The 25,932-nt window shown below is 41.5% G+C and overlaps 2 protein-coding genes across 5 annotated transcripts in view; one reads left to right on the forward strand and one right to left on the reverse strand.

Moving 5' to 3' along the window:
* The window catches only part of LOC145484577 (uncharacterized), a 29,876-nt gene extending 5,897 nt beyond the window's left edge, over window positions 1-23,979 (reverse strand). The window contains exons 1-8 of one of the 4 annotated variants that reach the window (XM_081463165.1): window positions 23,741-23,939; window positions 23,553-23,632; window positions 22,367-22,432; window positions 21,409-21,489; window positions 19,877-20,533; window positions 18,471-18,554; window positions 1,927-2,025; window positions 383-445 (exon numbers count right to left, since the gene is read on the reverse strand). In XM_081463165.1, coding sequence (XP_081319291.1) covers window positions 383-445; window positions 1,927-2,025; window positions 18,471-18,554; window positions 19,877-20,513 — 883 coding nt within the window. In that variant the 5' untranslated portion in view covers window positions 20,514-20,533; window positions 21,409-21,489; window positions 22,367-22,432; window positions 23,553-23,632; window positions 23,741-23,939. Of the gene's footprint in view, window positions 1-382; window positions 446-1,926; window positions 2,026-18,470; window positions 18,555-19,484; window positions 19,518-19,876; window positions 20,534-21,408; window positions 21,646-22,366; window positions 22,433-23,552; window positions 23,633-23,740 lie in introns of those variants that run through there. The other 3 variants (XM_081463168.1, XM_081463167.1, XM_081463166.1) reach the window with 3 other exon arrangements.
* LOC145484637 (deoxyribonuclease TATDN3-like) overlaps window positions 1-25,932 on the forward strand; it is a 66,102-nt gene that overhangs the window by 31,838 nt on the left and 8,332 nt on the right. The gene's annotated exons all lie outside the window — the stretch shown is intronic.

Here is a 25,932-nt window from a genome sequence, read left to right on the forward strand (position 1 = left end):
AAAGGCTGATTAGAACTAACTGTGGTTAATAACATTAGTGCGACCATAGAGCCTACTGCAACCATTAACTACGGTTAAGTCTGAAGTCTAACGATCAAGCTGTTGTTACCGGTGTTTATGCGACCACAGCCATTAATTCAAACTAAGTTAACAACAATGAAATCCCCGACTTTCTTCGTCCAGAATAAAAGGTGTGTAAGTTGTATTAACAGTACCCATAGGCAAGAAGAGAGAGTTCTTTTTAGATTTGAAACGACTGTTTTACTGCTCTTCAAGTTCTTAAGCAGACTCACTGAGACTTTTCTCGCACGATAAGATCACATTGTCCAACGCTGTGCCAAGATTACAATGTACCTCGTAAAACGGCAAATTTAATCTGTACCTTCATTCAACTTTTCGCTGATGGTTCGTATTTCCCTTTTCATCTTCTGGAAATCATCTCTCTCTGTGGACAAAGCGTGGCACATTAGTTTGTGTTGACTGTCAATACAGACAAACAAGAAAGTTATGTTTACACAACTGGGTCGGATACGGGATGTTAGAGAAGGGGGTTCGAGAAACGGACCGGCGAAGGCGTTCCCTTTAGGGGGATGAGCGGGGAAATCTCACTACTGAAAATGTTCAAAACTGAGGTCTTCGGAAATGGGACTTCCGGCTTTCTAAGGCCAAGTCAGCGTGCTATAATACCTCATTTTTTAAAATTTAGGGGGTTTTACCGAGCCCGCCAATCACCCCTAGATCCGTCCCAACAGAATCAAGTGCAGAGAGTTCTTGTCATAATGTCACGAAACGTGTAAAAAAAGCGAGTAAAGAGAACCCGCCAAAAAGTAGACTTGGTGAAGTGAGTGCATGACGGATAGTAGGCCTAGACAGATTCTCGTCGGCAACTTTTGAGCAACTTTTACGAGTTTGAGCAACTTTTACGATTTTTGAGCAACCTTTTCGATTTTGAGCAACTTTTCGGAGAGTGAGCAACTTTACAGCATCTTTTCTAAAAGCCAGCATATTTTTGGCATATTTTCACCATTTCGAAATCACATTCATAAGTAATTGATATTTTACCACGTTTTCTTTGGAAACTCATAAGAAGTTCACTAGAAACTCTCTTGCGTTTTTATCGGTATCTTGTGTTGATAGATTCCTAATATGGATATGCCAGATGTGACTCCATTTCCAGAATGGGTACCTGTGTTAATATTCCAAATATGGTACAACTAGCTCAAAAAGGCGCTTTCTTCTGACAATGAAGAATCCGATGAAGAGCAACATCAAAGAGATCCAATCCAGGACTTTCCAGCTCTGCCTCTGCAGAGAGGGTATTTAGTCCGCTCAGCACCCTTTCATCCCAGATGGAAAGCGCCTTAGAAGTTTACATCGAGGCATCCGTGATGATCAGGTACAGCAGTTGCCAGAGAACGCTCTAGGATGAGTCTAGAGTTATTTCTTGGTCTTCAAGAAACTGTAACTGAACTGAAACTACTCGTTTTGCTGTTGTACAGAAACAGAGCCGGCTTGCTGCTCTTCGATTTCAGCAAGCAACTATAAAAAATTTTTAAGCAACTTTTGCGATTATAAGCAACTTTTGGGAAGCTTTTGGGGATATTTTTGAACAACGTTTCATGATTTTTTGAGCAGAATCTGTCTAGGACTAACGGATAGAAAAAGCACTTTGTAACCTTTTGGAATAGACAAGTTTTTAAGCCCAAGACAAGTGGTTAATATAAAATCAGAATTGTAATCAGTGGAAAGACCTTGTACACAGCATCTTCAGTAAATTAAAGTTTAAAAGGCTCGCTCATAGCTGAGTATAAGCAAATGGCTGCATAAAATCAATCCCTTTTCACTTTCGCCAAAGCATTTTTTGTCATTGGATAACGTTTTTAGTATTGCGCAAAGGATGTTTACAAGGTTTTATTTAGAACTGACCTTCATCCTCGCTCTCTCTCCGTGTCATCAAATTGTCTAACTTGTCACTCATGTTCCCTATCTCACTTTTCATCTGGTGAAGGTCGTTTCTAATTTTGCCTAAGGATGAAAATAACAACAGGCTTCGTTAATAAGTGCGCAGGTGGTAACTTTATCATCATAAACTCACTGTTAGAACGATTTTTACTACATTACTTGCCAAAAAGGTCGGACGATTTTAATTTCGGACAAAAAGAGTGTCCGAAAATTAAACCGTCCGAAATTTTTAAGTGGAATATTTACAGTGCAGTACATTATAAAACCTTTAAGTAGCTCAAAAGCTCTTGGCTTCCGTTATGGAGAGAACTCTACACACAGTAGTTGAGATACGTATCGACTTGATAGAATTCGTGATATTTCCTCGTCGGTGTATCTCAAAAACCTTAAGGGCGCAGTAAAAATATCATTTTCACATATGTTGTTTCTAAAAGTCTCATTCATGTTTTCTAGGTGTAAATTTACTTTAGCTATGTTTCCGGATTTTTTGTCTGAAATTCGTCTGAAATTGGATAAAAAGTGTACGAAAATTAAAACGTCCGAAATTTTAACGTACGTCCGAAAGTTTTTGTAAGTAACGTAAGTGTCGAAAAGAAATATTGAGTTTGCATTACTACGCTATACACGATTGGCTTAAGGTGGCCGAACACAGTTTTCAAGAGCCTATGCCTAATTAACCAGTACTTTTAAGCTATTTATGCTTTGGCGCCCGTTTTTTGCAAGCGTCAAGGTTAACCACAGAAGGGTTTATTATCGCATTTTGGCTATGGTGTGTGCTGTTGCCATGACAATGGGGCTGGTTAAAACAAGGCTTAAAAAATGGTTTTTGTTTATTTAAAAAAAATCCAGTCGTTAGATTTTTTTCATCATTTGCCCACTACGAATTAACATTAAATCCCTTCTGTCAACACTGTTCTAATAAAATTTTGACACAGGCGATTTTCGTAATTCGCCTTTAACCGTTTTCACTGCAAGTTCTGTATTATTAAAAATTCCCTATGTCAAAATTCAAATTTTTTGCGATAAATCATTCACGTGGTTTCTGAACTATTTTTTTGCCAAATTTCTTGAAATTCTAACGACTGGATCGTTAGAAATCGGCATGTTTCTGCAAAAGCAATCGGTCTCAATTTTTCGAGCAACTGCGCATGCGCTGCATTTAACTGGATTCTTTCGGTAACAAAGAAAAAGATGAGAATTTCTGGGTTCTTTGCGTCGTTACTTTTTCTTACATATCTTTGTAATAAAAGACTAAAGCCATCAATACACTGCGTTCAATAATAGAGAAAAATAGCGCAGATAGTGCGGGTGTTGAGTAAATAAAATGATCGCTCTATTGACGGTATGTTTGTTTTTGCAATCCTTGTGCGCGCGCTGAATTGCATCAGCAAAAGCGCGCGCGAAAACTGTGTTCGGCCACCTTGAGGTGGCCGAACACATTTACCGAAAGAACCCAGAAATTTACCGAAAGAACCCAGTTAAATGCAGTGCATGCGTAGTAAGTCAAAAAATTGCGATTGAATGAAAATTGCACTCTCGGAAATACGCCTATTACTCGAAACCACTCATTAGAATTTCACGAAATTTGGCACGAAAATACTTAAGGAAATAAGTAACGGGAGTATTGAAAATAATTGAACTTTAACAAAGGAAATTCTAGATATTCCAGTGAACCTTCAACAAGGGATAATTAAAGATCTCACTGTTAAATTATTAGCAAAATGGTGTTGACTTGTGAGAATCGTTACAAGCTTGTTGCATGCAAATTATAAAGAAAATCTAATGACTAGATTTTCTATAAATAAACAAAACCGATTTTAAAGGCCCGTTTATATTTATTCATGTTGCCATGGCAACGGCACACACGTCAGCTTAACCATCGGAAAACCAACGTTTGTGTTGTTAACTTCCTTGCTGCCTTTTTGGCGACCGAGGGATCAAGGGTTTTAGAGAAAAAGGTGAATGAACACAGGTATCAAAAACTGTGTTCAGCCACCTTAAAAATCTCGCGCCACTTTTTCATCCAATCAGAAGCAAAACCAAAACCAATCGTGACTCGTGTTGTGTTAGCTTACATGAAGTATTGTTCAAGTTAGTTACGTGCGAGATGCATGTTGGGTTATTAAAGATGGCGTCTTGAAGTAAACACGTGTTGTTCACTGAAGACTATCGTAAGCCCAAATAATTCGACATGGTAGCAACGGGAAGTTCCCAATAACCTTTAAACTGAAGAAGAATCAGACAAAACGGAAATATGGGAGACCAAGGTGCACACGAGGCCGGAATTCAAGCTGAACAACCTCAAGTAGTTGAAGAGCCGAACGAAGCTGGCGCTCACGCCGCACAACCAGCCGCACAACCACAAGTCGCCGCAGCTGTACAGCAGCCCATGGTTCAACAAATACCCATGGCGAGTTACCAAGTTCCACCACCTGAAAAGTTCAACTTCAAACCCGAAGAATGGTCCCGTTGGATCAAGCGTTTCGAACGATTTCGAAAAGCGACTGGACTCGACCAAAAGGACGGCGAGAGCCAAGTGAATACTTTGATTTATTCGATGGGCGAAGAAGCTGCCGGCATCGTAGTGTCATTCAGACTGACAACTGAAGAAGCAAAGCAGTACAGCGTAGTGAAAGGCAAGTTTGAAGCTCATTTTGTGGTAAAGAGAAACGTAATATTTGAAAGAGCCAAGTTCAACCTGAGAAGTCAACAAGATGGTGAGTCAGTGGATAATTTCATAACAGATTTGTATAGTCTTGCTGAATACTGCGAATTTGGAACACTAAGAGACGATCTCATCCGAGATAGAATCGTGGTAGGGATAAAAGACAAGAAGCTCTCTGAACAACTGCAACTGGATTCCAAGCTGACTTTAGAGAAAGCAATTACAAAAACCAGGCTGTCGGAGACAGTTAAAAAGCAGCAAACGTTCCTACAGGAAACCAAATCTGACCCACCACCAGCGCATGTTGATCGTTTGTCCAAAGGAAAGGGCAAAGATTCTAACGAAGATATGAAGAAGAAGAAGAAACCACTCAAGTCTAAAAATGGGAAGACTCCTGAAGCACAATGTTCAAGGTGCATGGGTCAACTACACCCAAAGAGACTATGTCCAGCCAGAAAATTGAAATGTAACAAGTGCTCCAAAGTAGGACATTGGGCAAAGGCCTGCAGATCTCAATCAGACAAGAGAGTGGGTGAAGTGAATTTTCCTGGGAGACAAGAAGAAGGAAAGTTTTGCCTAGGTGAACTCACTGAACTATCTGCTGCCCAAAGAAGTACAGAAGATTCGTGGAAAGCTAAAGTTTCATTGAATGGACTGCAAGCAGAATTTAAATTGGATACCGGTGCGGATGTAACAGTTATTCCACCTAGCCTGTATCACAGTTTGCAACCAGTTCCATCACTTAGCAGGACCACCAGGCTACTCATGGGTCCATGTAAACAGAAACTGAGCTGTCTAGGAACTTTCATAGCAGAGTTGCAAGTGCAAGATAAGATTGCTAAGGAGCAAGTGTATGTAATAGAAGATTTGGAGCGACCTTTGCTAGGAAGAAAGCCAGCTGAACTTCTAAAGCTGATAAGCAGACTTGACAGCCTGAGCAGTGATGACTACAAGAATAAAGTAGCAGACAAGTACCCCAAGTTGTTCGAAGAACTAGGTGTCATGAAGGACAGTTACCGTATCACACTCAAACAGGATGCTAAACCTTTCCAAGTGTCAGTTCCAAGGAAAGTACCCTTCCCCTTGTATCAGAAAACGAAAGAAGAGTTAGAAAGGATGTTGGAGACAGGAGTCATATCCAGAGTTGACCAACCCACTGATTGGTGCGCTCCCATGGTGGTGACCCCGAAGAGCAATGGCAAGGTCAGGGTCTGCGTCGACCTGAGCAAGCTGAATGAGTACGTCAAGAGGGAGAACCATCCACTTCCAGCAGTAGACACAACTCTCGGAAGATTGGCAGGTTCCAGAGTGTTCTCTAAACTTGACGCCAACTCAGGATTCTGGCAGATAAAGCTAGCATGGGAATCAAGACCACTGACAACATTCATCACTCCATGGGGCCGTTTCTGTTTCAATGTGTTGCCCTTCGGAATCAGTTCTGGTTCTGAGAAATTCCAGAAGAATATGAGTCAGATCCTCCAGGGATTAGATGGCGTGGAATGCAACATAGATGACGTTTTAGTCCATGGCAAAGATGAGACTGAACACGATCAGAGGTTAGAAGCAGTACTCAAGCGTCTGGTTGAAGCTGGCGTGACACTCAACCTAGACAAATGCCAGTTCAGCACAGACAGAGTCAAGTTCCTTGGACACGTTATAAGCTTCAGTGGAATTGAGGCAGATCCTGAAATGCTACAAGCAATTGCAGACCTACCGCCACCTCAGAACGTGCAAGAAGTGAGGACATTTCTTGGCATGGTGAACCAACTAAGCAAGTTTCCCGAGCACCTCGCTGACGAGACAAAGAGCATCAGAGACCTTCTTCACAAAGGGAACCAATGGACATGGGGAAGTGACCAACAGAAAGCATTTGAGCAGATCAAATCTGACCTCACACGAGCTCCAGTACTGGCTCTGTACGATCCAAACAAGGAAACCAAAGTGGCAGCTGATGCTTCATCCTTTGGCCTAGGTGGGGTAATTCTTCAACTCCAACCTGACAACTCCTGGCGACCAGTCTCATTCATATCGCGAGCGATGACGCCCACTGAAACCAGATATGCACAAATCGAAAAAGAAGCCCTAGCACTCACATGGGCATGTGAACGATCCTGGGAGTACATTGTGGGAAAATCAATCTCTGTGGAAACAGACCATAAACCCCTGGCGCCACTCCTGAGTACTCACACACTGGATCAACTTCCACCAAGAATTCAAAGATTTAGAAGGCGACTGATGAGATTCCACTTCAAGGAGATCAAGCATGTTCCTGGAAAGAAGATGTACATAGCCGATGCGCTTTCAAGACTCCAACCCCGAAGCCAAACAGTGAAGTCAACAATTGACGATGACGAAATGCATGCACACATTGGAAGCGTGATCTCATCACTGCCTGCCTCAGACGCACGATTACAGCAGATCATAGAAGCACAGGAGAAGGATCCTGTCTGCAGGCAGATCAAAGTGTACTGCTGTGAGGGATGGCCTGACAAGTATTCATTAAACGATGCAATGAAACCTTATTGGTCAAGCAGGGGTGAACTGTTTGTGGTGCAGAACATTCTGCTCAAAGCATCCGGGATCGTGATCCCTTCTTCCACGCGTCTTGAGATACTGGATAAGATCCACGAAGGACACCAGGGAATCACTAAGTGTCGTGAGCGGGCCAAAAACTCTGTCTGGTGGCCAGGACTCAGCCGAGAAATCCAGGATCTGGTGCAACAATGTAGAGTTTGCGCTCTTCAAAGGGACAACAAGCCTGAACCGCTTATCACGACACCCTTACCTGACCGTCCCTGGCAAATCGTAGCCACAGACCTCTTCGAGCTGAAAGGTGTTGACTACCTTACTGTTATAGACTACTTCTCAAGATATGTGGAAGTAGCAGCCATGTAGAAGACTACAAAGTCAAGTGAGGTCATTAGAGCACTTAAGTCGATATTTGCAAGACATGGGATCCCAGAACAAGTGCGATCTGACAATGGTCCTCAGTTTGACAGTGCAGAATTCTCTTACTTTGTTAAGGAATGGGGATTCAAACATAGCACAAGTAGTCTTCGATTTCCCCAAGCAAATGGAGAAGTTGAGCGTGGAGTTAGAACTGTGAAGAATCTTCTAACAAAGGAAAAAGACCCTGCTAAAGCATTACTAGCCTATCGCTCAACACCACTAGCATGCAAAATCTCTCCTGACCAGTTGCTGATGGGAAGGCAGATTAGAAACAGCGTTCCGTTATTCCACACCCAGCTGAACCCACAGTGGCCTGACTTGGATAACCTGCGTGCACGAGAAAGCATGAGCAAATTGAAGCAGGAAACAGTGTTCAACACGAGGCACAAAGCCAAGCCCTTGCCTTCAATTGGGCCGGGTACTGAAGTTTTCGTCAAGGACCTTAAGCGGTCAGGAAAAGTCATTGAAGCAGCATCAACACCTCGGTCGTATAAAGTTGAAACACCGACCAGCACGATAAGAAGAAACCGTATTCACTTTACTCCACTGCCAAATCAGCAGGAGCAACATGAGCGACCGACATCAGTGGTGAACCAAGTTACCGCAGAGGACAAAGCGGCAACACGTGTTCGGAAGGACATTCCCGTTACAAAGGGAGACATTCAAGTACCCCCTGTAACACCCATTCTTGCTACTAGGCCTAAGAGAATTATAAAACCATCGCTGAAAGTTAGAGAGAATCTAGGTTTAGTTTGAGATGACGCTGTGTTATAAGATTCCATATTGTTTGTCAGTCTTCTCATGCTCAGTTCGTTCCCTAGATACTCTTGAACAATGGGGGGAGATGTTGTGTTAGCTTACATGAAGTATTGTTCAAGTTAGTTACGTGCGAGATGCATGTTGGGTTATTAAAGATGGCGTCTTGAAGTAAACACGTGTTGTTCACTGAAGACTATCGTAAGCCCAAATAACTCGACAACTCGCTCACGCTCGTTTTCTCGCGCTTCGCGTCAGCTCCATGTATTTACTTCGAGTTTTGATTGGTTCATTGGATTGTTTTTGTCCTTTGTGATTGGTTGGAGTGATTACTTTGATTTTGGTTTTGCCACAATCAATTGAAAACTGCTTTACAGTCATGGTTACATCAAACTATAGCTCGGCAAATGCTGACGTTGGCAAATTTATCAAAACTTCTACCAGTTTGAACTGAATAATGACCCTATTTTTTCATTTATTAAGTGGCAGTCTCTCTAAAGCGGTCCACTGCATTTCGGGTCGGAAAAAAGTTTTCCCTCAAACTTTTTTCAGTGAACTATCTTGGGTCATAAGTAAATGCAAAGACTTAAGTTTTTGCAAATACGTCAAAATATATATATATTTTTTGAGCTCAAAACAATCATAGCCGGAAAACGCCTAAATTCGAGCGTTTCAAAGACGGAAAATTGCCTAAATTGACAAGCTCGTTGCTCAAAGACCACGAAACGTAACAAAAAACTGTTATTACCCCTACATTAAGTGACCCTTCAAAGGTAAGACATGCACGTTACTTTTGATATATTTTGTTTTGGGGGATCCTGAAAACTTATCTATTGCCACCCGTTATATCACCTCCTGAAAACCTGCGAAAATAGCTTGTCTTCGCTGGCGTTTATTTCCCAAGTCCAGACCCGGCCGCTCAAGACTTCAGCTGAATTCTGCTAAACAAGGGCTAGGAAGCAAAGAAATGTAAAAATACCTTGCGCTTTTTATCTTCCTTTCCCACAGCGACTTCGAACTTTTTGTGCTTTGTGTTAATCTCACACTTCATTATGCAAATTAGGTTGTCACGTTAATTCAGATTGTTTTCATTGAAAACGCTCCGACATTGTTTCAATTAACCATGCCACGTCTAAGATACAGGGATCCGACACAAACTAAAACTCAGAAACAGTTTAAATAGGTAGCATTGCTGAATTATTAGCAGTGATCTCCAGACGCTTTGTGGAAAAGTCAGGAAAACGTGGCCGGAATATTTGCAAATTTAGTCACGGTCTATTACTGACTTGGTCTTGTTTATAGACCGGTCAGTTCAAAAAATTTTTCTAGTGTTTTGATTCTTTCTTTCCATTTTCTATTGATGATTCTAAGATGAAACGTACTATTTAGCCGATGTTAAAACTTGAAAATTAATATCAAATCTTGACAGAACGCTGTAATTGAAATCGACAACATCGTAATCTAAGCTGTGTTGCACAAACCACAAAGATTTTACCTCCTGAGCAAAGTCAACCAATGTGTACAGGTTCGAGCAGTGTGTATTCGCTTTAGCACTACTCATTATTATCTTACACTGAAACCTTGCTTGCTCTTTAGTTAATATAATGGAACTGCAATGCATTTGAAAAACACTTCAAAGTGAGCATCGACTTGGTGGACAATTATTGTTTTCCTAACTAAGTAAGTACTTCTTTATTTAATGACGTTTTCGTAACCAAGTCACTCAGATGACTCTCGGATGTTTTTACTATACTCCAGAAGAGCGGGACTCAGGATGATAAAAAAGTCAACACAAGGATGATGATGGGTTGTGTACATGTTGTGGTCAGGGTGTCCTGACCTAACAGCTATATATGAACTCAGATCCCTCTCAGGGCCAGCTAATTTGACCTTTTTTCTGTGGAGCAGTGCCCCTATTACCTCTAAAACTGCTTTCAATACATTACAGCCGGATAAACACCAAATGACCCTAAAGGGCCTTAGCTGTCGTAAAATCCGTTTCAATCGCTTTCTTGAGAAATGACGTTAAATGTCGTTTTGATAATATACATATAACGTAACATAAAACATATAACATATTTCATATGAAGTCACAAGTTTGGAGCATGCGCATGACCAGGACAATTTTCTGTCATATTACAATTTTATAATAGGCAAAGCAACCAAAATCGCTGCGCATGCTCCCTAAATTTGGATCCGACAGGCCGATGCACCCGGTGCGGGGCCGTTGCTCACAGATAATACGGTCTAAACGCGTACAGGTACCACTAATACCTAGTCTTGTCCCCAGATTAGATATATACTGCGAAAAGTTTCAAGAAAACGTGTAGTCACCTGCATACTGTTTTTAAATAACAGCGTCTTTGACTGTCATTACTGTTGGGTGTTACAACTACATTCTGAAATCATTTCCTTCACTTTTGTAACAAGAACTGCCTTGGTATCTCTGGATCGAAATGGGAGATCGAAATATGTACAGATCTCTCTAAGCATCCTGACCTTGAAAGTTGGTAGCTTCGCCTCTCTTGCAAACGTGTACAGATCGTAAATATCGTACAAGATTGGGTGGGTCAAGCCTACTTTTCCCAGGACAGCTTCCCTTGTTTCTAAATCGTCGTCCTCCTCTGTGTCTGTATCTAGCTCACCTCCACTCATCAACTCTATTCGCTTTTGACTTCCTTGTTTGATGCTTGCAGACAATCTCGAAAGGAAACCTTGAATTTGACACTTAGAGAGCCACTCCGTTCTATCGAACATTCTCTCTCCGTCTATTGTGGAAGCAGTCCGCATGTCCTTCGCAACCTGCGCTGGATCTTCTTTCTTACCAGGGTCTTGCCCGATGTTAAACTTCTGTGTCACATACTGCCTAATCTTTTGAGAGAATCTCAAACTTGCGTGTTTCTTTTGAAGTGCCCATCCCATTTGCAATCGTGAATTCTGCCTCCGCCGTTGGTACTCCGCTTGAACTTTCACTTTGCAAAGTCAATGTCTGGAAGTGATCAACCCAGTCTCTCCTCAGTTTATCATAGAGACACTCATTCACGTGCTGCGGCATTGTGCGATGATCAAACAAATTCATATGGAGGTCAGGGTCGGCCTGACTTTGAAACTCTTCAGTGCAGCTCGTTTCAGGACATTCGTAGAGCTTGTCCTCATCGACATCGGATTTGCTTTGCTCTTTTAATGCAAACCGCCTGGCAGTAGTAGAGAAGAATGGGATGGATCTCATCCTAGAGATTTGGTTTTGTTTGGGGACAAATTACAATGTCATTCCATGGGATAAACTTCCCGGGACCGACATGGAAGGCTTTCCATACACGTAGGCCTTCGTGCGTAAACTTGAAGTTGTGCAGGTTACTATAGTTGGGAATCTTGCTTATCTCCAGCATTTGCGCACTGCTCCTGGATAGCACATACCGTCGCTGTCGTGCCCTTTACTGGTCTCCCTTTCAAGGCGGTATATATATCTCGAGCAGAGATAACGTCATGGCCTTCGTTGCAGTACCTTCTAATAGCTGCCTTCATCGGACACAAAATCCAGTCACACATATCCTTTCCCCACTGAGGCCTGGAGTGGTCGTATCTCACGTTCTTAATCCCCAGGCGGTACCCGAGTTCTTGGAAGGACGACGCTAGCTTGCTATTGTGGAAACATCCTGCCTCATCTGATCTTAGGTACACTTTTTTAACCTCTGGATTTCCTTGCTTTATGGTAGACAGGAGATTTTCCAGGATTGATAGCACTGCAAACCAGTCTTGTCGACAACTGTTGACAAGGTGAACGTAGCAGGTTACTTCAAGGCTTTCGTCTCGTCTCGTGCTGACGCTGCTCACGTGCCAATTGATTCCTCTCTTTGCAAACCACACTGCCTGCTTCTCGCGAAACTTCGTGGCCGTGAACTTCATTGTTCAATCAACTACTATGAATGCTTCGTCTTCCTCAAGAGAGTTGAGAATTTTGCGCTTAACTTGATCTTGATTCTACGCTCTGAGAACATGTGCTTTCCATTCGAAGATCTTAGAGGCAGCACCGGTTGCTTCATATTGAAGGTCATTTGCTTGATCTTTACCCAGCTGGGTCGTGTACTCAAGAATGGCATCTTTTACTTCTCCTACAACACGTTTGAGACTCTCACAGTTACCACACGCCATGTCGTGACTATGACCACATGTGTCTTTATAGTCAGTGTCACTGACATCGCTCAACGCAAAAGCTCTGCAGTGATCAGGGCAGCAGCTGCCATCCTCTCTGCAGTGGTCGCGATATGTTGTATTGAGATACAACTTGCCTTCGTGTAGCCTCTTTCGAGCTTGTTCACACCAGTCCTTAAGAGTCCCAGCACGCTCTAACTCGTCTACGATTCTTAACAAATCCTTAAAACCATCTGCACCATCAGCTGCTGTATTACCGAGACCTCTCAAAGATTTTCTCTGCGAGGCTTCCTGGACTTCAAGTACTCTCCACATGGTGGATCTGCTTATCGGTTGAAATCCAGACTGTTGGCAATGATCCAGGTATTGGTTGATAATCGTGCATCTGGCCACGGTGCGAACGACGTTAGGCATAGTAAGTTCTTCGCCACTCTCAAGTTTATGGGTGCGAGTACCGCAAGCTACGTCTTGGTAGTAATATGGCCTCATGGTAAACTCTAAAAAATGGTCTAGTTGGTGCTGGTTCAGACGGATTCTGTGCTGCGGTACTTTTTCAACAGGTACTCCGGGCCCACCAGTCTTCGTTTGAGCTCTAGCCTTCTTTATTTGTCCATCAGAAAGATTTTCAAATGGCTTGTGAATGTCTTTAAGCTCTTTTGTAGTGAATCGATTGGCATAGATACTCAGAATTTGTGTTGTCAAAGATTTAGAAGGTGCTTTCCGATACGCAATTACAAGAGCTTGGATACCAGCGCCGCGAGTTTCCCCCCTATTTTGTTGTTGTTCTACGATGGCTTGGAATAATTGCTTTCCATCATTTGGCGCTATTACATCACACATGAGCTGACACGCTTCTTCTACTTCATGGATAACTGCTGATCTGTCAGCATTAGAACAGTTTTCCCAGCAAGCTACCTGCGATTAAAGAGGATCAATCCTAGGCTTTCTCACAGCATCGGCAAGGCTGTCCATACAAGAGTTGAAAACTTGGACTGGACCTTCAACATTCTCTGGAGTCAGTCCAAATTCCTGCATGCTGTCGTCAAATGCAAGCAGAGCTGAAGGCGTCCACGTTTCATCACTGCTGCAGCCACGCCTCGAAACACAGGGTGTTAAGGGAGAGTACGTTGAAGACGCGAGCTGAGTTAACGCAGCTTCTTTAAAAGGCCTTAAAATGAAAATTAATTCTATTTGAGAGCGAGCAAAATATTAAGTACATATATGTTTTTCATAGTAATTATTAAAAACAAAATGCTCGAGTACGGTGGCGAGTACGGTAGGTATATTTGTACACCCAATATGTAACATACGAAGGAAAAGTTACTTTTCTACGGGAATAACAAAATGGCAGGGTCCAATTATGATAGAGAATGGCGTTTTGCTATATTAATAGAATTTTTTAATTGCGTTTTTCTTCTGTTGACGCCTTTTATGATGATTGTCAGCAAATAAAAAGTGTCCAATTTATTAGATTACTGTTACCAACCGATTCAAACTAATTAAATAGGATTTTGACAACATACCCAGCTGCATTCTTAAACGAAAGGGGATTTCAGTTTGGCGTGTCATCCTGGGTCTTAGAAACTGTGGTTCACTCATGGCTCTATTTATGTTTTTGTTTACTGGCATGCATGGTTAATGATTTAAAACATAAATGCACTCACCTCGCACAACTGGGTGACTGGCTGGATTCCTTTTCCGAAGAGGCATGTGAGACCCGGGGCAATTCTTTCACGGAAGCATTGCGTAGGTTGCGGCAGTTATTACAAATAACTGTAAATTGTTTAAATAGTCAGTCACTAGTAGTCATAACAATTGTATAAAAATTCTAGCAGGGTTCGAGTTTAATCCTGTTTCTTCATTTCTCAATAGTAGGCAATATAACTAAGGTACTGCACTGTAATAAACTAAAGGCGGTAAAGTAAAATCCTTTATTTGAAACACGATTATTGTTTAAGCACTATATGCTTGAGGGGTCGTGTATCTGATTAATTATAACTGTAACTTCCCTAGCCCCTGAAAAAGCGATAAAATATGTCTGTTTTTAACAAATTCGGGACGTAACATTATCCCAAGCACAACGTGAATTTCCTTACCATTGCTTTCCTCCACAAATGAGTCTTTGAGTGAGAAGCGGTTGGGTAACACTTCCCATTTTTCCCGTTTTTCTTCCCATTTCTTATTTTTCTGAGGTAGTCGTTTTGGATTTGCGGTGCGGCGGAAAAACGGATATCACGTTGTCCATTTGTTGTATACCAGAAGCCGACCTGATTTTTTTAATCAAGACAGATGAAGCTTATCTATGAATATATTCCCTTTGTTTGCTGAGATGTAATACAGTATGTATCCTAAAAGTCCGGGTTAACCGACTAAATCCGAAATCTCCAGGGTCATTTCTTTGAGAACTTTTGACATGTATCGCTTTTGTTTTCAAATTCTCATTGCTAAGGAACCCAAGAATACTAACTCGATATTACCATAGACACGTTTAACTTAATCACTCCGGGTAAGGAAAACAAACTGAGCTACAAAGCACGACAGCACACCGAGGGCAATTTCCTGCTAAACTAGTTATTTTTAAATTATCATTATTTCCTACTGTCTGTACTTCTAAAATGAGCTATTTCTAGAACACGAATTATCCGGCAAAAGCGCAAAAAGGGCTGTTAGCCGAAACGACACGAACAAGTCAGAAAGGAGATGCGAATAAGCTTCCGCTTCCACGCGCGACAAGAAAAACTATCTTATATAAGAATTTAAAACTGAGGTAAACTATTTTGAAAAGAAAAACGATGAAATATGTTAACGCCTGTGTTATGTAACAAAAGGTGTGTAAGAAAGTCACAATTTGTTGTACGCACCTGAACCGACTTGAACAAGAACACCATACATTTGATGGCTTTAGCCATTTCTTTGCCCCTTTCTGGCTCCTACCAGGACGCCCTTGATGTGCTGGATACTGACAGGCTGTTCTGGGGCGCCAGAAATTCCCATGCGTGTGCCTGTGCTTGGCGCATACGGACATTTGCGCGATAACCGACTCGTCTAAATCAAGAAGGCCAGCCCTCGCCAAGATAAGCTGTCCCTCTGTTATGGTCTCTCGTGACAAGTGGATGGAAGCAAGGTGACTTTCTATGGAGTCATTGCATTGAAGTAAGCTGATGATACCCAATATTCCTCTTGAATCCCCACAAAGGTCTGTACATGTGCGCGATAGAAAGCACGACATTTTTGTTTTGAGATAGGTATCATTTTAATCTGATTTGTTAGACACAGTGAGTATGGTGGCAAAATTTAATCACGCAAGCTAGGCTTTAGCCAAAACTAACGCTACAAAACTAGCACTGAAATTGCTTGCCAAAAATGCCCCTAAAATTAAATTACAAAATTGATACTAAACGAGGCCGCCAAAATTAGTTGCAAGATTGCTTATTCCTGTTGTTAGGCGGTCGCTTCAACGGGTAATAAAACAAGAGGGTCCGCTATACCTCTTCTGAAAACAGTTTCACGCAAAAGTAATTGGCCTTTTCACGCATCACGAAAAATTCGAAAAACAGCTTCACGTTCACAGAAAAAAGTAAGCAATCACGTTTCACGCGAAAATGCAAAGGCTAAATCATGTTTCACGTAAAAATGCAAATTCTATTTACGTTTCGCAAAACATACAAATACAATCATTACAAAAATGTATCTGGCGATACTGAAATGTACCACAGTAGATATAGCTGCACATGGCCATATTTTGATAACTTCAGACTCGCTCGTCGTCAGCATGTCTAGATCTTTTGTGGATTGGGTATTATGCATGTACAGTGGAACCCCGTTAATACGGACACCAAGGGGACATGCCAAAGTGTCCGTATTATCGGGGTGTCCGTATTGAGCCGTATTTAAGCGGGCTCTCAGAGAAAAAGTCACTATGCAAATGCTACCTTCGTGAAGACAAAAGAAAGAATCCAAAAGACATATTAACACTTTGTTGACATATTTCGATTATGACATCGAAGCGATGGTTGAGCAGACATCAGTTAAGGCTGGATAGAGTGTGGATACTGACAGATTAACTCACCTTTTCCGCAGAACCCTCTATTTTCTGCCTTTTCTCGATCGAAATGGCGTGATACCCCGCGTGTGTGACACAGCGTGACAGACTAGATTCTAGGCCCTCCTGGTTCACTGTTGCTGTGGTTAGTTCTCAGTCCTCCATCCTCACGCGCGTCGAGAGATGTCGAGAAAGGCAGGCCGTCACGCTTTTTACATCCAGTTTGGTGTAGTTTACGAGCTTTTATGACGTTAAAATCTCCAAAAATGTGAAAAACTATTCCCACAAAAGTCGATGGTTCACAAACCACGCGAAAGTAAATGCATTTTTCACGGATCACGAAAAAAATCGAAAACCAGTTTCCCGAGGACGGAAAAATATAGATTCATGAATCACGGAAAAAATAAATCCTCATTCACGCTTCGCGCAAAGAAAAAACGCCCATTCACGCGTCACGAAAAAAGTATAGGGGACCCTCAAACAAGCGAAAATTGATTTTTTGATATTAATTCTTGCCGCGCAAACTATTACAAGTTACTACACATTTTAACTTCGCTCGTATATGATACGGATATATTAATTGATGGAAACCTACAAAGCTTTCAACTTTCAGTTGCCGAGTAGAAGATAATAAACAAAACAGAAGCTAATTGAATTGAATGCATTGGTCACAAATTGTCGATTTCAGTGTTCATTGTAGAAGCCTTTCGCACGTATTAAAAGCTGAATTTTACATGTTCAAGTATTAGAACCTTAAGTGCATGCATTCTTTTTTAAATCGTCAATAGCAGAAAAGCTAGATTCAAAAACATGAACAAGTTTCTCGATCAGACCAAGTTTAACAGGCAACCAAATTTGCATAATACTTTGGAGCCGCCACATCATTTCCCAGCGATTTCCTCACGGCACGGTACACGGGAATAAGTAAGTCACCACTTTCAGCTACTTAAGCCGTTGGTAATTTTTATTTTTGTGATCGTTTTTATTTTAGACTTAAGGTGAAATTGTAATAATGTTAAAGCGTTGTCAATGTGAACTTGCGTGAGAACCTAATTTGCATAATGAAGTGTGAGATTAACACAAAGCACAGAAAGTTCGAAGTCGCTGTGGGAAAGGAAGATAAAAAGCGCAAGGTATTTTTACATTTCTATGCTTGCTAACCTTTCCTTAGCAGATTTCAGTTGTTTCTTTTAGCGGCTGGGTCTAGGCTTGGGAAATAAACGCCAGCGAAGACAAGCTATTTTCAGAAAGTGATATAACGGGTGGTAATAGATAAGTTTTCAGGATCCCCCAAAACAAAATATATCAAATGTAGGGATAATAACAATTTTTTGTTACGTTTGGTGGTCTTTGAGCAACGAGCTTGTCAATTAAGACAATTTTCCTTCCTTGCGACGCTCAAACTTAGGCGTTTTCCGGCTATGATTGTTTTGAGCTCAAAAAAAAAAATATTTTGACGTATTTGCAAAAACTAAAGTCTTTGCATTTGCTTATGACCCAAGATAGTTCACTGAGAAAAGTTTGAGGGAAAACTTTTTTCCGACCCAAAATGCAGTGGACCGCTTTTAGAGAGACTGCCACTTAATTGTTTAGTTGAGGTTCACTGCGTTAGTTACAGAAAAACCTTTCTCTTGACTAGAGATGGAATCTGAATATCTTCAATTTTTTAAAAAATGCATCAAATATTTTCGCTCGCACGCGGTTGTTCTAGACGCGTCACATGACTGAATACGCCCCAGCCAAAACTGGGGAATATATAAACAATAGCCTGCATTTGGCGCGAAAATATGCTCGGATATTTGTCCGCGGACATTATCTGTTCCGAGAGCGAAGCTCGAGGAAAACTCTGAGCTTCGAGGAACAGATAATGTCCAAGGACAACTATCCGAGTATATTTTCGCGCAAAATGGAGGCTACTATTTATATATCTTAATGTCTACTGACCTTCATCTTGGCTGGATTCTCTCAAGGAGTCTAACTTTTCACTGACGCTTTTCGTTTGTTTTCTCATTGTCTCTTTGAGGTTTTCTGGGAAACAAAAGTTAACACTTTAGCTTTAGTTTAAAGCCTATACGGATTGTTCTTTACGCCCAAGTTTGGCCTTTTTTCCTTTACTTCATTTTTTAGAATTGTGAAAAACGATGCTTGGGTAATTTTACACGAGCCGAATTTTAACGCCGATTTTTCAAACCATCTTACACGAGACAATTTAAACATAACTTTGTTGCGGCAACGGACGGCAACGGTATGTTACACGAGACGATTTTTGACGCAACGTTGCAAAATCGGACAACAATGCTGCAGGTTTTTGAATCGATTTCAAAACCCCACAACATGTTGCCGTAATTAAATGTTACGTTAAAATTTCTCAAGTTTACAATGCAAAATAGCAGGAATTTTTTTTCTCCGGACTGATAACTTTTTTTGAAAGACTACTGATAAGTTCTTTGACTGGTGTTGCTATTTGTTGAGGTCTGTTTTCTCGAGAATTGAATCAGTCATAATATTTCTGACCCCATCCACCCTACGCGGGAGAAATTTGAAAACGCAGCTCAATTTCTACGGTTATGCCAACCCTCCACACTAATCCGGAGAAATTGCCCTCCGAAAAAGAGCTTTTCGAAAACGCCCGTCAGACTAGAGGAATTGAAAACGCTGGCTCCACGTTTTAGTGTCTCCGAAACTTGGGATAAAACCAAAAAGATCGCCATTTCGTAGACCACCTCATTTTACACTAGTACTGTTTAATATGTAGATATCTCAAGTTATTAATCTAATTTTTAAATTGCAGTTTTTCGCATGCCTTCTTATTTGAATTTTTGTTTTTCGTTTTTCGCCTTCCTTTGCAGGAGATAAACGAAACTAAGGTTTACAGATTATTTTCTCTTGACATTTTCCTTTCACTTTTAAAAACGTTCGCGTTGTCAAGTCTGCTGATTCAGTAAGTTTCACACATACCTTCCACCTCTCCAAGTTTATCCTTTATGTTGCCTTTATGTCGAAAAAGGAAGACAAAAAAGAAGAAGAAAAGTTAATGATGCAACATGTTAATTTTCCTCGCAAGGTAGTTTATCAATGTACATTTACCCTGGTTTGAGGCCAATCAGAATCGTATCCGCACTTGATACAAATTTACTCTATTCATATTCACACTTAGCCAATCCGAAGGCTTGTTTGTAGCTTCCTTGCTGACTAGTTGGCTATTTACACAACGCGGTCAAGGAGTTGAACTAAGGATTACTAAAAAACAAATATACACAGTGGAGGTCGGCTCGATTACCAAACGCTGTACGTGTTCGAAAAAGGAGCCCGTGCTCATCACCCGAATTTGAGGCTAAATTCATACATACCTTCAATCTCTTCAAGTTTTTCTTTGATGTTGTCTTCATCTTTCTTCCATTGCAACAGCAGCTCTCTGTAATATTCCTCAGTGTCGGGATCCATGCACTCATACTTGAGTTTATTGATAGCGACTCCATAACTCACTCCTCCCAGCGCTACCAGCGCATTACTGATATCCTTCCAGAGGGTGTTAAACGTTACATCGTCTACAGAAGCTTGTGTGGTATGGCCGTAAACAGTATTTCGGTAGTACTTCACCCTGGCTATGTTGGCTTCAGTACTCGTGTCTGCAGTAGAAGGAAGATTGTCCCAGCCGGTGACGGGTGCAGTCAAACCACATATATTCCTTAGCAGCACCATTAATAACGTGATATCAAAGCTTGCTGATGAAACAGATGTACGAATGGAAGGGTACAAGTTTCCCCATTGAGTAGGATTGAGGATTCTTCTCGACCTAAGTGACTGCAGTGTCGTGTGTGCCGGGGTACCGGGCGCCAATAAAGAATGCAGTCCAGCTGGAGGGTAAATTCTGTCAAATGTGTCCCTCAAGGCCTGGGATCCAACGCCCACCAGAAGACGACACAACCGTGCATAGTTGGTCGTCTCCTTGGTGGATGCAACTGGCGGTGCAAGAGCAGAAGCCATGGACTGGCGACCAGATGAACCTACCAAACGGTTTATCGATATGTTAGTGCACAGAGTAGTCCCTCTTTCGCTTAGCCCGTCGTGCGTGACGCGAAAAAAAAACCGTTGGGAAGAAAACGGCCGAGTGAAATCCTGGGGGCGAGAGATTTCGCACGGTCATTTTTTTCCTTGCTGTTTATTTACGGTCTCTCTCGACGGACTAAAGCGAAAGAGGGACTACTTGTTGGCCACTTTAGTCTACGGATGGCGTAGTATAGAACATGCTCTTTGTTCTTGCTGTTATGCTTTCTATGTCTATCAAAAATTCGATCCTGAAGTAAAACTACGGCTGTTGATCAAGGCTGATCTTATCTTGGGAGGCAAAACCGAGTAAATGAAACCGCCGTCTGGTTAGCTCAGTTTGTAGAGCGCCAGACAGCTGTGCGTGAAGTCGAAGGTTTGAGCCCCAGACCAGACCAACACTCAGGGTCGTAAAATAATTGAGGAGAATGTGCTTCCTTTGTAATTTCTGCTGCAAATGGTTAAACATTCAAGTCCTCTCGGATAAGGACTAGAAATTGTAAGCTTCATCTCCTGCATCTTCAGTGTCACGTGGTTATCAAGGGACGTTAAAGAACCCACACACTTATCGCAAAAAGTGGGGCGAGGAGTTCCCGGTGTTTTGGTCTGGAATTGTCTCACGGGTTGGTGCTTCACATAGGGTTAGCCTCATAGCGCCTTTTCCCCCTCGGACAGAATTGTTTAAGAAAAATTGCTATGTTTATGTCTAGGTCTAGGTCTAGGTCTAGGTCAAGGTCTAGGTCTCGGTCAAGGTCTATGTCTAGGTCTAGGTCTAGGTCTAGGTCAAGGTCTATGCATAAGGTCTATGTCTAACCAAGAAATTATTATTGCTTACCCACACAATTCAAGAAGATGCAATTGTCCCGGTTAGTAATTAATATCTCAGCTCTGGATGTCCAACATGCTGGATGGTAATCTGTATATGAAAAGAATACTATTTTCTTTTGGGACACAGCGGGTAATTCCGAGCGGGCAAGATAGCGCCATCTTGCCCGCTCGGGTAGCCAATCACAACGTAGGATTTGGTTCACCTTGGCCGCTCTCTGAGCTGGCCATATAATAAAGAGGAATCCTAGTTTCTGGAACCCTCAATTTTTCGAACGTCACGATAACTCGTACCGAAAGTCGCCCCCTCCAAGTCGACCCCTGATTTTTTGAACTACGCGACTTTGGAACCAATTTTCGTTTGCCTTGGAGGTTCAAGAAACGGAAGTCCAGCGTGACTGATACGGTGTCAATTCAAGCATGAAGAGTTGAAATAAAATTGATGGAAAAGGCTACATATCACATACCAAAAAAAAAGGGCTTGAACGAGATTTCCCTTATAAAACAATTTCTCAGGAACTCTCCAACACTGACAGACACTTTCCAGACTAGAGAGACAAAGTCTTCCATTTCTCTGTTCCTTTAAGACCAGTTTTCTAAATATCGTTTCTCCTTAAATTATACTCAGATATTGCTAAAGTTCTTCAAAGTGAATCAGGCTTTTCAGTCTAACGTGCTTGACTGAGTGTCTACACCAAATTGAGAAAAGCAAGCAAGCAAAAGCTTTCCACCTTTGTTGTTTTAGACTTATGGATATGTGGGGGTAACCCTACGATGGACTAGCATCCCATCCAGGGGGGAGTAGAAATATTCCTAGTCGCTTTATGCTACAGAAACCGGGATAAGCTCCGGCCTGATGGGCCACTTGGCTCGTATGAAGACTTAACATTGGATATGTAGACAAACACTGCTACATTATAACCGATTAATCACATAGACTTGACTGCACATTTTCAGAATTTTCTTACCTTGCAGAGTACTTGGTCATAACGTTGTTTCAGTTCCTCCGTATCATAATGGGACAGAAGCAGCAACTGTAAAAATAAACAGGTTGAGTCTAATCTAATGTAACATTTCATCTGCTCTTGATCATTGGGACTGGTGAAAAGGTATAAGGGGAGGGGAGGGTGGGTCAAAGCATTTGAAAACGTGGTGGATAGAAAACACATGTATTTCATTCCACGCATCCTGCTTACTTGAAACATGAAGCTTTCTCCTGGAGCCAAAATGACTCGGTTTGACGCATGCAATCGATAGGCAGTCATAAGTAATACATGTATGCGACTCTATTGAAGCGAAGTAAATTATTCTCAGTAGTAAAAAGTTCTTTCCCTTAACTTTAGTCTCGTTAAATACTAACATCTAAAACAATCTATTCGAATCTGTTGACCTCCTTTTGCAGGAGGGTGCTGTCTGAACAGATCAGAGCCCGCAATGATCACGAGATCAGAAACACCTTAGCGGAATGGAACATTACATAACAAACTGTCACGCCAACCCTCAAATATAAGGGAAAACCTAAAACCTTTAAAAAGACACTGTAAGGTAGTTTTTCCACGCTACAACCTTTGAAGTAAGGACGAAATAATTTTGAAACCTCCATAGCCTGCAGACTATAAATCGTTTCGTTCTCGAGACAAGCGCGCGCGCAAAAACTTTGGTCGCAGGAAGAAGGTATAAAAAAACATTTTACATGAAAATACTGATATTAAATAAGTAAGACGGTAATTGAGCGAGTGTTTCCCCTCTGAAATGGTGATCATTGTTTCCTGAAGGTCGCTGATAACTGTTTTTATGATCACAGAATAGGTTTTGATGGGGAATTGTCAGTGATTAACCTGTACGTACGAACAGAAAAGTTTCGATTCAAACAGGCTAGACATTCCACGACTTCCGCTGTCAGTTCTTATAATGCACTCGTGTCTCCATGTTCTTGCAGACGCGGGACAAAACTGTGCGCTATGAATTACTGCTAAGCCACGTTTCATGTACCTTGAAGGAAATACTTACAATATTTAGACCATTACAAAACAGGGGCTTAAGAACAGGGCCTTGGCATTTGTCGCAGGAATGTGCTTACGACTGTGTATTATAATTTCACCCTGCGTATCTCGCTAAGTTGAGCATTAAATGTTAATATTTAACCATACTTACCCAGATCTGGGTTTGCAATCGATTCTCAGTCTCAAAACTGATACAACAGTGGTCGCCAGTGGTTCTGAAGAGATGAATCCCTGTGTGAAACGAACATCTTTAGAAGCGGATTGTCGAGGGATCCACCTAACTGCGAACCCCGCAAAGTCACGCGAATAATTCTTAGTCTTGAAATGGTCTGTCCTTACCTGTGGTCTGTGTGGTCTCGTTGAATGCCTTTATGTGTGTAAAAGCGATTCAAGGGATCTTCCGATTAAAGGATTTTCTAGAATCAAGTCATGTCTGTGGGTACACTGGAATTCGAAAGTACTCTACGAGCAGAAGGCAGATTTTTCTGAATAACGAGATAACAAGCAGTCAAGCGGAAAACAAGGTTGGGTCCAGTCTAGTGTCAAAGCACGCACATTCAGGTCCTGGCCGTGGGCTTTTGTACATTGTGCTAGCATTTTTTCGAGCATTTTAGTGAGGCAAAAGCATTAAGCACAAGAGATGATCTCTTGATTAAGCATTATTCGAGCATTTTAGCGGCATTTTCCCGGAAAATTATTATTTTTTCCACAAAAAATACAAATAATATTTTTTTACGAGGAAAGGAAGACTTAACTCGAAACGGAAAAACATTCAAGTGCCACTTCACTTAAGTATCCCTGAAAGGAGACAAAGGATTAACAGAACAACATATCATTCAGAGAATGAACTTTTGTGTATTAAATCTATTATATACGTTGTTTTTAACTATACGTATTTGTTAAGCACCCTGAGCTGTTAAATGTGTGAAAACGTTAAAACTGTTAAAATCCAAAAACTCCTATGTATAAACATCAATCGAGCATTTAAGTGACTTTTTGTGGGGGAAACCGAGCATTTTAGTGCGGAAATATAAGCACAATGTACAAAAGTCCTGGGCTGGCGTTTTTCCGCTACAGCGCGCCGATTCATTAGCTAGTTTATGGTCACATGACATCTAACAATGTCAAAACTGTTCACCGTCAAATGCATGAGCGGGAAACATTACGAAAACTATGACGTCAAACGGGAAAGTGGTCACCGTTGACCGCTGTTGCATGTGATCAGATCAGAGCGTGCAGTTGAAGGTGGCTTGGTGTTGTTTGTTTTGTTTTGCGGAATTTGTTTTGCCACATAAAAAATTACTTTTAAAATGACTGCCTTGGGGAACAGTGAATTTTGTTTCCCGAGAATCTCAATGTTTCCATCCACTCAGTTCCACTCAGTTCCCCTCAGGACCAGTCACCATTAGTGTTAACTGACACAGGCTCAAAAGAAATCATGCAATACTGATACCTATCATTCAATGCTTATACCTAGAAGGTAAGACTTTGGAGAAAGAGGATGAGCCGTGGTTTTGAAAAAAAAATCTCCTAAATCTGGCCCGTTGTGCGTCTTCACTCAACCTATACGTGACATTTGGCATCAGAAGCATATCACCTAGGTGATATCTGGTGGCATACATGGCGTGACTATCTATCAGCCCTGAAAGTTCTGAAAAGGGTTGTGGGAAAATTTCAACATGGCGGACGCGGCGGACACTTTTAGAGAAAAGTTGGAATCGGAAAAGATCTGTTTTGTGGACTGTCATGCGCATATATCTGCGAAAGATTTCAGTGAGGTAAAACATTCCGTAACAGTAGCAGAATGTAGGACTAGTTTGATCCACGTCATTCACTCGCCTTATAGCTAGAACGATGCATACATGCCCTTTAAAACTGTTGTGTTGTTGTGATAAAGAGTTGTGAAAAAGACGTTTTTGTTTTCAACTATCAAAGGATATCGATGTTGTGATCGAGGAGGCAAAGAAGGTAAGCTAGTTAATCGTTTTGTATGTAGAAATGTGCATTGTATCTGTTTTTTTCTATAAGGCTATTTTTTTTTTTTATAAAGAAATCCAAATAACGTGTACTTTTCGTCATGGCCATGGGAAAACACCAAGGGGTCCTGAAAGTCCAGGAGGAACTACAAAACTTCAAATAGAGGAGATTTACGCCCTCCCTTTATCGCCTCCCCCTGACCCCCTTACTCATCCTCCATCCTCGACACATCTTTGTTTCCCCTGCTCCCACAGGTCTCCCAAGTGTAATATAAGAGTTTGTACGGAGATCTTGGCCAAAATATTTATAACAGTTTGTATGGAGATCAGGAGTTGACGTTAAATTCGTTCAATGTATGGCTAATTTACCGAACAAAGACTCTTGAACATTCAATGGTGTCATTTTTTCTCATCCTGGAGATGTTAAACGAGATTTGAGTGAATTTTTAAAAATTTGTCCTAGGGTGCTATTATAACACAGTTCTCCATACAAACTCTTATATTATGCTTGGGTGACCTGTGCTGCTCCTGGAATAGAGGAGTTCATGCTGTAAG

Source organism: Orbicella franksi, chromosome 4, assembly GCF_964199315.1.
Source record: "Orbicella franksi chromosome 4, jaOrbFran1.1, whole genome shotgun sequence".
Lineage (NCBI taxonomy): Eukaryota > Metazoa > Cnidaria > Anthozoa > Scleractinia > Merulinidae > Orbicella > Orbicella franksi.